A 13,395-nucleotide genomic window follows, 5' to 3' on the forward strand; every position below is an offset into this window, starting at 1 on the left:
GCTACAATTATAACGTGTTGTATCTTCTTATAGATTTACGTTCTTTGGTGTCTATAAAACGAACAATACAAGCTTATATCAAAATTGAACGTAGCTGGAACTATTTCAAATATGATACGCATACTTAATGATGACTTATCCCTAGAATAATTTCTCTCGCCTTTTTAAATATCCCTTTTTAAATTAGGCAATTGAAAAATTTCATACTCACAAAATCATGTAAATTTCAAGTGAATCTCTATTATGAATTTCAGCAAATATATATAAAAATTTAAAGTAATGCTTGGCCACGGGTATATGAAAAAACTGATCATCAATCAGATTAGCTTATTCAATATCCGCACTGGTGTAAAAATTAATCTAAATTACTTGCGACAAAATCAAAATGTTTTCCGGCTTATTTATTTATTACATTGTATCTGCATTAAGCTCATCCTATGACAGCATTTATGCAGTTTTATATTGTTCTATGAATCTCCATAATTGCCTTTTCGTAATTTAATAATCCGTTCTTACTAATTTTGGCCCCTGTAATCCCATTGTGCGGCGTGACGCCTTTGCTGGCGAACATGTTGTCCACCTTCACTTTTACCTTATAGCCCCGTCAGAGAACGTATATAATATAATATACGTATATAATATAATATAATATATATATAATAACGTATATAGTATAATATACGTTCTCTGGCCCCGACAGCATGAATACTTTGCGTACGTTCCGCTCAAGGATGAAACTGACAGTTGAGTAGCCTGTGTGTGTTTGCATAGAAAGCGCAAGATTGGCAACCCTTGCGTCGACGGACCCAACGAACATTGGCCATTACTAAAATTTTGACGCACATGAGTCCGTCACTGCTGACAGTTGTATAGCCTTGCGTTTACACACCACAAGACAAATGAGAATATGCATTAATTGTCACATTGTTTGAGTAAAGTAGGCATCCAGACAATAAACTGTCTTCTAAAAGCCAGAGACAGTGACGAAGACATCAAGAAAAGTGTGAATATATTGGTAAACAAAGTGTGAATGTTTTGCTATTGTATCTGCAAAATTTACCTGTGTAAACCCCAAGTACGCGGCCATAAGGAACAGCTGATTTTTGTTTGCAGACGCAACACCTTCATTGCGGCGTACCTCTATGGCACGTACGCTACTTCCTTCGCTTAATTTTCTGTTATCGACGTACAAGTACTCAGTTTGATGGGCCTATTATGCTCGGAAACCCTACTCTGAAGCCTACTTACGGTGAATGCTGAATGAGCAAGAAGAAGGAACAGGAAAGGGACAAGACGTCTGACATATCAGCATTCTTTTTAAACTAAATCGAAAAAAACTAATCGATTTGGATAAAACTTGTTTAAATTAAAACCAAATAAGAATGTATATATATTTAAGAAAAAATTTAAATGAAATCTTACAGTTTTGAAGAATAAAACTTAGGGCCAGTTTTTCAGTGCACGGCTGTGGCTTAAACTTAGACTAAACGATCGATCTGGCTGGTTTAAACTATAATTTGCCAATTAGCTGTTCAATTGAAACATATAGGCTGCGTTTCTTTATTCATTCCGGATAATCCCATTTCACAGCCAGAATAAACAGAATGCGATTGAAATATACGTTAACATATCATCAGGAACGTTCTAAAGAATAAGTAAACAAAAAAGTTTATTCCAAACGTTCAGAATGAATAAAGAAATGCAGCCATAGTGTACATCAATTGCACATGGATTCCGAACGATGCTTAGCACGAAAGCAGCGCTGAACGCAACCACCGCACAGATAAGCGATGGTCTGAACAAACGCCGATCTTGTGTTTCCTCACGCGTTTGGTCTTTCGAAAGTAAAGCGACACTTTACCAGGACACCCTTGACTCGTTCCTTTCAAATCCGATGAAGCCGTGGATGATCAATTATCTCTGCTGTGCCAGCCGTCGATGGATTAACGGAGTCTTCCATCCCAGACGCTGTTTCATCTTTACTTGGTCAAATTTGCTTCGTCGTTATCTGGGATTGCTTTAGGAACTTACGACAGTTTTTGCCATGAAATTAGTGATTGCCTTGATAGCGGTAGATTCAACTAGGGAACTACAAATTTCTGCAGCTAAAATCGCTGGCACATCTTTCATAATATGGATGATGGAGGCCAGGCTAAAACTCAACGTAAACCGTCTCAATAACGCTTTACTTCGTAACAACTGCCACCTAGTTATGTGAGAAGGCTTTTCCTAGGCTGGAAGTACTACGCTAAGTCGTACGTAGGGCTTCGTTTCTCGAAGGCGCAATAGACTAAAGCCTTGAACGATACACACCGCGACATGATGCATCGAATCACGATCACAGAGCCAGCGGAAGCCTTGGACCCTGGCTCAACAAAGGTCAGGCTAGTACAGCCACCACAATAGGTTCTTCCGCGCTTAAGTCCGAAGTGGCAAACACGATACCAACCCATCCTTTGCATGGCCATTCAACTCGTTCAAAGAGCGCCAAATATGAGTGAGTGGTTTCTCCGAAATTTCGGCCTATGGCGGCGAATATTTACCTTCAAATGCTTATTACTTCCTATTTGAACTGGGCTAGGAATTTGAAAACACTCAATATTTCTATATGACCCCGACGATCCTACGCTTACATATGTACCTACATCAGCTTCACGAAGAAAAGAAATATCCCTTTTGTCTTCTTTTTTTTTAGAAAAATATATATCAACTCTTTTGTTATTATTATTTTTTTTATTCTTATTAATTAGTATACACGAATTTAATTTGATATATTCATTTAAAATTCATACAGTTTGTTGATATCTTATGGATTCTGATCGGCGGCAGAAAAGAGTGTAGATCGTACATATCTAGGCATGTACTATGTATTGTTTATACAATGTATGTATGGAAGTAAGAACAATATTTGGTTTTATGGGTGGCTTGAGTAAACTTTTAAAATCAGGGTGTATTCACTGGAAAAATTAAAATCCTTTAATATATATATAGGATGATTCAAGGATGATGCATTTCTTTGAGAGCAATTATATGTGATATCTTAATGTTTTTCTTTTAACTTTTTTGTAACACAGTTGGTACTACAGGCTTTGGCAAACTTAGTTATGGGGCGATACTCAGTTGAATAACACGCAAAAAGCTGCTTTTACACAGGTCGATTTTCGAGTCGACAGAAATCGACCCATGTAAAGGAATCTTAAAGGTGATCTAAACATTTTATGAAAATCCACATACCCTTCAAGAGAAAACTATGCACCCACAAAGAAAAACTGTTTGTCGTGGTTTTTATGCCGGTGGATTCATCGGACATCAGCTCTTCGATGCCAGTAACGATGAAACAACGAGGTCAAATGGCCTCCGATATCTTGCGATTTGACTCCATTGGTCTTTCTTATTTCGAGCTACGTGCAAAATTTTTTTTTTCTACGACAATAACCTCTAGTAGATGCCAGAGCTGAAGAACGAAATCATACGCGTTTTAAATGGTATACAGCCCGCATTGTGCCAAAAATGCTTGGAAAATTTTGAAATGCGCAACCTGTATTTAAGGACGAGTTGTGGTGGGCATTTTCATTGTCTTTCATTTCGACAATTTTGTTTGTTTTACGTATTATTTCCAAACTGACGTCTCAATGAATCACCCTGTACATATCTTTGTATATTTGTAAATAGTATGTAACTACATATATGTATAGTATTGTTTTTGTAAATTCGCTCAATTTGTATTTTTTTGCATGCCTCCGACAACCAGCTTTCTGTTGGCTGCACCAAGCTGATGAGGAAGTGATTGAGACCAATGTATACATCAGGGTGGTCCAAAAACAGTTAAGTCGGAATTGTAATGCTCTCACCCTCTAGCATTGTTCTATATCGAAAAGAAGTACACCCCAATTTTTTTATTTTGAAATCGAAAAATATTTAGTGGTCACTCAAAGCGCTCAAAGTTTTCTATACATTTTATATGGGGAAAAACAACTTTCCATAGAAATGGTATAGAATTCTTGAAAATCAATATTTTTCGATCGGAAAACTCTGGTTCTCTTCAGGAGACTTTCAGTAATAATACCCAATTATTTATTGAATCACTTTTTAGTACTAACTATGTTTTATTGGTCCCCCTTTTGCATTTTTGGGGGTTTTGTGGGTTTTTGACGGACCTATAAAATATAGTCGCGATGAAAATATGGTTAGATAACTAATTGGGTATTATTACTGGGAATCTTCTGCAGATAAGCAGAGTTTTCCGATAGAAAAATATTGACTTTTAAGAATTCTATACCATTCTTACGAAAAGTTGTTTTTTTCCCATATAAAATATATGGAAAACTTTGGGCGCTTTGAGCGACCTCTAAATATTTTTTGACTTCAAAATAAAAATATACGGGTATATTTTTTTCGGTATAGAACAATCCAAGGGGCTGAGAGCATAAAAATTCCGACTTTGCTTTTTCACATGGATTTTTGGACCGCCAATGTATACATTCCTATGTATGTGTTTTTATATATGTATATCTATTATCTATGTAGGTATATTTTTATCTTTTCGTTTCCACTGCTTTTATTTTATTATATTTTCGAAATATATTTATTAAATATTTAAACCGATTTTTTTATACTTATTGCCTGAAATTTCAATGAGACCTGGTTTCCATGAGATTCTGTAAATGCAATCGTAACATTAACAGCACGAATTTCGTATTTTTTTACAATATAATTATTGAAATCCATAAAAAATCGAAATAGACCAAAAAGTACAAGATTTGGAAACATTTTAATTTTCCAATATTTTAATTTAGCTCTTTTCAAGTTTCGCTATACACAATTTAAAATTTAAAATTTTTGCTTCTTATTAATTTTTTTTTTTATAATTTATATCAAATCACAGATTTTGTTTTGTCTTCATATTTGCGTCTTGTTTATTTTGCATATAATTGCTGTTATATTCATAAATTCCGCAAGAAAGTACTAGCGCAAAAGACCAAATTTTCTGAACATTTTTTTCTTAGTAAGATTTTTTTTTTTTATAATTTTGACTACAATACATACATTACAACTTCCAATTATCTAAACACTTTTTTTGTTTTTTTTTTGAGTACATCGTTTCGTTTTTTTCTTTTTCAATTTGAAATTTTGAATTAATTTGAAAATCTCGATATGCATTACATTTTGTTGTGATTGGTTGAATCATTTCCATTTCATTAAAAGTGCAGGCCTGAGGTAAGACTGGTTGGCAATGGAAATTTCTCGGTGGCGTAGTTGGCTAAGCAGATACACTTTTATCTCAAAGTTAAGTTTAAATTTACTGAGGTTTAGTTCCTTTTGGGTTTTTAGTTCTGAAACCCTGAAAGGTGCTGAACATCTAAAAATCATCTTGATGCCTCTTTCTTCTACGTGCGGTTTCCCATTCATATTTCCCCAACAGCACTGTACAGTTATGTCCAGATATCGTAATTCGGACTGATTATTTTCTGTCTGGACCAGCGGCCGTCATTTGTGAGTGCTTAAAGGTGCGCAAGATAGGGCCCAGCGTCGACTCCTCACCCGATCACCATAAAAAGTTTTTTCTCAACGGCCGCCCCTTCTTCTCATAAAATAAACATTGCTGCTCGTAGGCGGTGTTATGCCGCAAGTGCATTATTCGTGTCTGTATAAAGCTAATTTACTTACAGTATTGTTCGAAAAAAATATCTTATTGAACATTTTCAGAAATTTTTACATTAGAGCGCATCACCAAAAAAAAGCTCCGATTTTACTCGAAAATATTTCGGAAAAATATTAAGATTGACGTGATTTAGACGGATTTGAAAATATTTACATCCAAAAATGTAATTATAAAATACTAAAATTTTTAAACATTTTTATGCAGACGATTTAAGCTAATATTTTTTATCACCTGAGTTGATTTTTTTGAAAAAATATTTTTTAAAGCTATTTTCAAATAGTTACAGTTCACGTAGATCTAAATTTTTTTTTATATTTCCGATGGAAAAACATTACCTATTTTTTTGTTGGAGAGTGATCTACCCTAATGTACATATCGACATATTATTTTTTTATTTTCTTTTTGATACAGAAATGTTTCGAAGCCATGAATAAGAAGGTATTCATGAATAAGTTGAGAATTCCAGGATTTAGGAAAAATTTTCACCAAACTTAGTGACCGAAGGAGCTACGATCTGTTTAAGGTCACTCGGAAAGTATATTTTCATTGTTGCCTAGTTTAATCAACTCAGCGGCTACTGCCCCCTACGCGTATGCTTGCATCTTATGTTAAATTTTTTAGGTCATTGCACAGTGGGCTGTGGTTTGCGAAATCGAATGTAAAAAATAAAAGTCAACTTTTTATGGTTTAATTTTGTTATATTTTCACTTTATTAACAAATCCAAAAAGGAGTTATGAATTTTGAATTTTTTCTTGATCATCGCATTTCTTAAAAAAAAACACACTTTGTTTATTTCGAAAGAAAATTAAATTAATAATAGTAGTAATAATAATAATGTTTTAAAGCAGCAAAATAAATACCATACACTTGTGTAAATTCTATACAAACTAAATATAACCTAGAATTGTATGTATGTAAGTATTTGCATTTAATGTATGCGTAGAAATTTAGATGATTTGAGTCGTACCAAAAAAGCAATAAAAAAAACGTAAATTTGTATATAATTCATTTGCACATGAGGCCTAAACGTAAATTTTGTACAAAAAAAGCAGTCGCTTAATTTGTTTTTTTTTAAACCTTAATTTCGTTTAAAATTAGTTAACAGCCAAACAAGAATTTTGTATGTAAATTTGAGAGAAAATAGATCACAGTTTGTCGTATTTTTAAATTTGCCAATTTTGATACCAAAAAAAAAATACATGAATATAAACTAAATATCTAGCGCATGAAATTCTACATACAAACATACGCGGATTGGAGAATTACACTTAGGGGAAAAAAAAACACGAATATATGTATATATACTAAGTATTAAGGGTACAATAGACAAAAACAAAACAAAATTAAAATTAGTTAAAAACAATTAAAATTAAAATATACATTTTTTTTTAAGGAAACTCTGTTCTCTACAACTAAATTACTACTACATACACATTTGTGAATATTTTATGTACTCGTAAATTTAAAGACATTCATTAGCACTGAGTCGATAGTCGGGCAATGTATTTGAAATGCATTTGTAGAGCAGTGCGTCATACATAGCGGTTTTTGAAATGAACGGCGCAAATTAAAACGCATTTGTGTTTCAAAAAAAAAAAAAAAAACCGAGTTGCAGTGTGACTGCTGTGTCGCACTGCTTTGGCAAGTCGGGAGTTGGGCGAATGGGAGTGCGTAAAAAGAAATTTTGGTTTTTAACTGTGATTTTGAATAAATCGAATTAGGAAAAAAGTCAATTGGTAACTGTACAATGCTGCTGTATTACGGGATTAAGGTTAGAGAACCGCTTAAGCGCGCTTTAAGTGGTGAAAGCAAAATGAGCTTTCACACAAGCTTTCACTCACTCGCCTGAGCTTTGAATACTGCCCATATATTCAAACTATTTTGTCTTGCGTTTTTTTTTTGTGTTTTTCTGTGCCTTTCGCTTATATTTTTGACATTCTGAGATTATGCATGGCACACGTTTGCATGTTTTGTAATACTTCTTATCATTACGGGGTTTTTTTTTTAGCTTTAATTTGCTTTGCTATTTCGTTATGTAACTGCTAGTGTGACCTTTTGCGCGTTGCTAGCAACTTAAGCTGTTTTTCGTCAGCTAAAAAGCTTCTTGTAGTGCTTTTTTTCCTGCTTTGTTTTTGTCATTGTTTAAAAATATTAATTCCTGAGACTGTTTGTTGCGGATATGTGCGAAATTAACAAGTTGGAATTGGCGCTCGTGGCGTCCGTTGGCTTCCAAATTGTTACTTTTTTCTTGCAATAAATGCTAATATTTTGTAAAAGTTAAGTGTTGTTTTTTCTTAGACTTTCGCTTTTAATAGATTTTTGCCTTTTAGTTTTTTTTAATTTTTAATCTTTACTTGGCGTATAATTAATGTGTCAATTATTTTTTAATTATGTATTTTTTAAATATTATATTTACATGCTTATATAGTTAATAAAATTTGTTTTTTTTTCTACTTTTGAGCGAAAATCTGTTTGATGTACATTTAGAAAAATATTTCAATATTTTTTTTTTTATTTAAATGAAACTTCAGCTATTTGCAATAATTTCTTTCGTATTTGATTTTCTGCGCGATTTTTTTGCTTAAGTTTGTGTTTTATTCAACAAAACTGTACAAAAACAACTTTGAGGTTTTTGAGGCTTTTCGTACTAATTTCTTGAATTTCTGCTGACTCTTGCATGCTTTACTTAAATTTTTTTTTTGTTTTCCCTGCTTGTAAATGTTTTTATGCAATTAGAATTGTAAAGTTCCGAATATACAGTTATGCCTTTTGTTTTATTTGCAACATATTTTATTTTGTATTTTTGCATTTACTTTCATTTGTTTGTATAAATTTCAAGTCATTTTGTACTTCACTGGTGAAAATCACTGAGTTTGTGTTTGTTTTTGTTGTTTTGCATTTTGCATAAATATGTTTGCGTCTTTCATATGTATAATAGCTGGTTGGCCTACATTTAGCATTGTTTTGCACATTTGTGTGTGTGTGCGTGTGTGTGTGTGTGTGTGTGTGTATTGTATACATATATGCATGGTTTTAATAAATTTCATCGATTCCACTTAAAGTTTTTGTTTCTTTGTTTACCTTTTAGTTTGCTAAAATTGTATTAAATCTTTCTTAATTTCTTTTTTTGTTTTACTTTTTATATAGTTAATGTAATTGTATAGAAAAAAGGACTTGCTACTGATATTAATCCCTGATAAAGTTCATTTAGATTTACACTTAATCAAATTTAATTTATATATGTATGTATGTTTGTATATATGTATATGTTTTTGTATATTTGCAATATAATATGCAACTTTTTAGTTCTACTACTTTTCCTTGCTGCTTTCGCTTTTATCCTATCGTAATTAATTAAGAAATGCAAACGGCTGAAACCGCTTTGGCACACAGCGTTGCCCAAGTTATGCCTAACCGGCACAATCACGCTTAAAGTTTCTTGTGTTCACCTAAGCATTTTTCAATTATTTAATTTGAATTTTTTTCGGTTTTAATTTTTTTTTTTCTTTTTGCTAATAACTAGCTTAACTGCAACTGTACTTGGAAGTGTTCAGTTCAATTGATTTTTTATTTCGATTGGAATACATTTGATTTTCAGAGAGTTTTCAGCGCACTCGAAAGCAAAACAACAATTCATATGTACGCAAAAAGAGGGAAGAAAAACCTAATGGAAAAAACACAAGAAACCGACTACTAAATATCTATGTTTGCCCGAACAAAAAATTGCAATTCATAAAGACACGCGCGCAACGGCAAGCGCAGCGGTGGGCGTTGCGTACTATTTTTATTTATTTTTTTTATTTATGTGTGCTCTCGGATTTCTGCTACTCAAATTCTAAATTTTGCTAATTAATCGACACCGCAGCGGTATCGAATGTTGCGTATACGCCATGATATGTACAAATTGATAATACCAAACGTGTAACGCACGCGCCCCCGCGCCTACGCCTTCGCCATTGCCATCGCATGCTTCTGTTGCCCACTGCACAACTTCCGCTGTAGCCAGTAGCTTATGCTGACTCAGCTGTTTCTCTTCTCAAATTCCGGCCACACTTGGTGGCGCGCATATTGCAAAAAACTAACGGTTAAGTGTGGTAGATGCATTCAGCTTTAGATTTGCTTTGCTTCTGCATTTGGCGATAAGCAATTAAATTATTAAAACTAACGGTAATGGTAAGTATACTAGCATTAAATGTAGCTAAGAACTTATTTAGATTAAGCCTTAAACTGCATTTGTATTGTATGTATGGATGTGTGTTCCTAAGTGTATACGCGTGTGTGTGTGTGTGTCTATTTACAATGGAGACTTCTGTTCTCACGCTTTACTTTCAAGTTAGCGGCTGCCAGGCCAGCCTCAACTGTTGCGCTAACTATTCAAAATTTGTAGCAGCTTTTTTAGCGCATAAATATTAAATTCAAAAGCTCACTTCGTAGCCGGTAAGGGCTAACTTTTACCTTAGTTACTGTATTGCACTTGGGCGTCAACTGCGCTGATACTGGCCGCGCTCTAAGCCGCTCAGTTTGTTGTGTGTGTGTGTGTGTGTGTGTGTATGTATGTGCTACACATACATATGTATGTTTACAGTTAGCGAAAAAAACCTAAAATCTTATAAACTTATACAGAATTCTAAAGCATTACTAATGTATGTATGTATATACGCGTACATTTACATTAACATATAAGTTAAGCGATATGCACGTCTATTATCTAATTAGCATAATTAAATTTGAAAATATTACATAATTTTTATTTTTTTTTTCATTTAAATGCTGCGCGCTTATACTCCGCCGCTCAAATTACTTGGCGGTGGCTCTCTAAAAAATCGCATTCCATCTGAAATCCTATTGGATGCCTGGTGGTGGCTGTCCCAGCTCGCTGGTGAAGTCAAAGAGACTGGTGCGCGGATGCGTCAGATGGTGGTGGTGGTGGTGATGGTGTGGCGGCACTAGCACATTCTTGATGGCGGACGTCTTGAGTAGGCGCTTCAGCATGCCACTAGAGCCGCGGTGCTGCAGGCTCTTGTGTGTGGTGAGCGAGTTTTTGGTGCGATAGCGTCGGTGACAGAACTCGCAAACGTACAGCGTGTCGGACTGCTCGTGCTTGTCCTGGAAGTGCCGCTTCAGCGAGTAGTAGCATGAGAAGGTGCGCCGGCAGTAGGGGCACTCCTGTGGCTCGTTGATGCCGCCGCTGGTGGGTGGGGGCATGCGCAGCTGCATTTGTGGTGGCGCGGAAGTCAAGGAGGGTGTGACCGATTGAGGGCCGCCGCCACCGCTACCACAGTTGCCGGTGTTGTTGGACGTGATGACGCTGCCGCCGCCGCCGCCGCCGCCACCGCCACCGCTGCCGCTGCCGGGGCGTGGAGGTGATGAGTTGTGCATGTTGAAGAGACCAGCGCCAGCGCTGCCGCCGCCATTGCATGCCAACGAACTCAGCGAAGAGGGCGAAGGCGTTGTGAGCGCGGTGGGCGGTGAGGGTGGTGATGAGGTAGAACTTGTCGGTGACGTGGCCGCCGAGCGTATGGCTGAGTGTGCACCTAAGGTGGGAGAGAGAGAGAGGGAGAGAAGAGGAAAGACAAGACGAGTGAAGAGATTAATAAACGCTTAAAAAATTTGGTGTAGGAAGAGTTTTGGTATTTTTGAGAAGCACGAAAATTAAAAGTGTGTGTGTGGGTGTGCGCGCGAGTAAGAAGTGAGAGAACGAGAGAGGGAGAGAGAGAGGGAGAGAGAGAGTGATAGATAGTTCATTGAAATAAGGAAATATAAAATACGTTTCGTTATTAAGTAGCATGATTTTGTTTTCTATTTTTTTCAAGAGATTTAATATTAAAAATCTGTTTTAGTTCAAAGCAGTTATAGAAATAGTTTGATTTTTTGTATGTGTTTTCGCCTAAAGAATCAACCGCCAAGTGGATATATCTGTGGCATTTTGATAAAAGAGCATACATTTCGTCTTTTTGATTTAAAAAAATAATAGGCTTTAGAAGAATAAATTTTCCTTAAAAAATTTTATATTTTTACTAAGTTTCACATAAAAAGGAATCTAACCTAATCCGTTATAAGTTGTTTTATCAAAATGCCACACATACATACATACATACAAAAAAAAATCAGTATACGAAATTTAGTTTGGTAGTTGTTTTTTGTTGTTTCTTTTAAGGCGTTCGATTGGAAATAAAAGTGAATTCATTTAGAAAGCTTTTTTTTTTTGTTTATAAAAGTATACATACGCATTTTCATGTGTTTTTTTTTTGTAAATTTTTTTTTAGGATAGTGAATGTTCGAGCTGTAAAACTTGTATCTAAAGCGAAAGTTGAAAAAGTCTACGTAGTTGAAATTTATGATGGAAGAGAAGAAACTCAACTAACGTTCAAGTAGGCGTAGAAGTGCCAACAAAATTTAGGATAATTTTTAAATTCGAATTCTCAGGAAAGTGCATGCAATTTAGCAGGCCTTCTTTTGCTTTGAACGCAGATTCACATTTCTACGCACTTACTTGAGTTACTGAGCTGAATATATATTTTCCAAACTTAAAAATTTAATATTAACAAAAATAAAGTATAATACATAAATAAATTAGAAACATATTTACAAACAAGTTTTTATACAAATCACAAATGAAATATTAAAAATTATAAATGCATGCATAATTCGTTTTGGCTATGTATAAACTTTAGGCACTACATTTAAATAAATATATATATATGTATATGTATATTTACAAACATGCATTACAACAAGCGATAAACAATTTTGGGTAACTAATTAACGGTATCAAGCGGTTAAAAGCAGGCGCGGCAGCTAAGCAAACTGAAAAGAATGAGCAAAGCGCCACAAAAGCCAAACACGCCAACGAATCCGCAGCAGAAGCAGAAATTGGAAAACAAGCAAAATGGCATTGACCTATGTATGTATGAGTGGCGCGCATATGCGTCGTCTATGTGCAGTGTAAGCCGGCGTTATTTCATAAGCGTGTATGCGATGACTGGACGGACGCCAAGCGACAGCGCGCTGATGATTGTGAAGATGATTGCGATGATAATGATGACATTTTTGATGTTGACGATGACATTAAAATACAACAATGACTTTGATATGGCTGAAGTCGTATGCATGTGTGTGTGCGTGTGTGTGTGTTTACATATGTGCATATGCATACGTGATGATGGGGATCAGACTTTAGATCAATGATGGGCAAAACGCTACTCGCGAGTAGCGTCTGCGTCGCAGCGCTTATACGTATACAGAAACGACGCAGCGAATTTCACTTCAGTCTGCTTTCAGTTTTCATGAGAGTGACACGACGCTTCGCCGTTGAATATTTTTATTCGTAATTTTAGCGCGTTGTTGCCACCTATATATGTAACAATGCCCAAAAAGGCTGCGTATGAGTGCCAATTATAGTTTTTGGTACTTTTAATATAAGGCAACATTATTTGTCATGGTAAAAAAGTCAAACTGCCGAATTGTGTAAACCAATTTAAAGTGTTTTGTAATGGGTTTTATGTATATATGTATGTACGATACGACAATTTAATATATTTAGTATACTTTATTGAATACTGAGTTTTTTACAAAGTTTAGAAATTTTAAATTCGTGAATTTTGTTGTTGAATAAACTATCATTTTTTAAAACATTAGTTTAATGAAATTAAATTAAAAAAAACTTTTCATGCGCGTACATATGTACTTGGAGGATGGTTCCGTGCGCAGAAGTGGAAAACTTTTGACTGCC

General features: G+C 34.9%; 1 protein-coding gene across 1 annotated transcript; it reads right to left on the minus strand.

Annotated features, from left to right (window-relative positions):
* Positions 1-8,785: 8,785 nt before the first annotated feature.
* Positions 8,786-11,264, minus strand: LOC118753454 (POU domain, class 4, transcription factor 2-like; the record flags this gene model as incomplete). Its single annotated transcript, XM_036488330.1, has 1 exon — positions 8,786-11,264. A coding segment is annotated over one exon (759 nt), but the record flags the coding sequence as incomplete, so codon positions are not given.
* Positions 11,265-13,395: the final 2,131 nt, after the last annotated feature.

Source organism: Rhagoletis pomonella, unplaced genomic scaffold (genome assembly GCF_013731165.1).
Source record: "Rhagoletis pomonella isolate Grant_MI unplaced genomic scaffold, Rhpom_1.0 Rhpom_scaffold_02485, whole genome shotgun sequence".
Lineage (NCBI taxonomy): Eukaryota > Metazoa > Arthropoda > Insecta > Diptera > Tephritidae > Rhagoletis > Rhagoletis pomonella.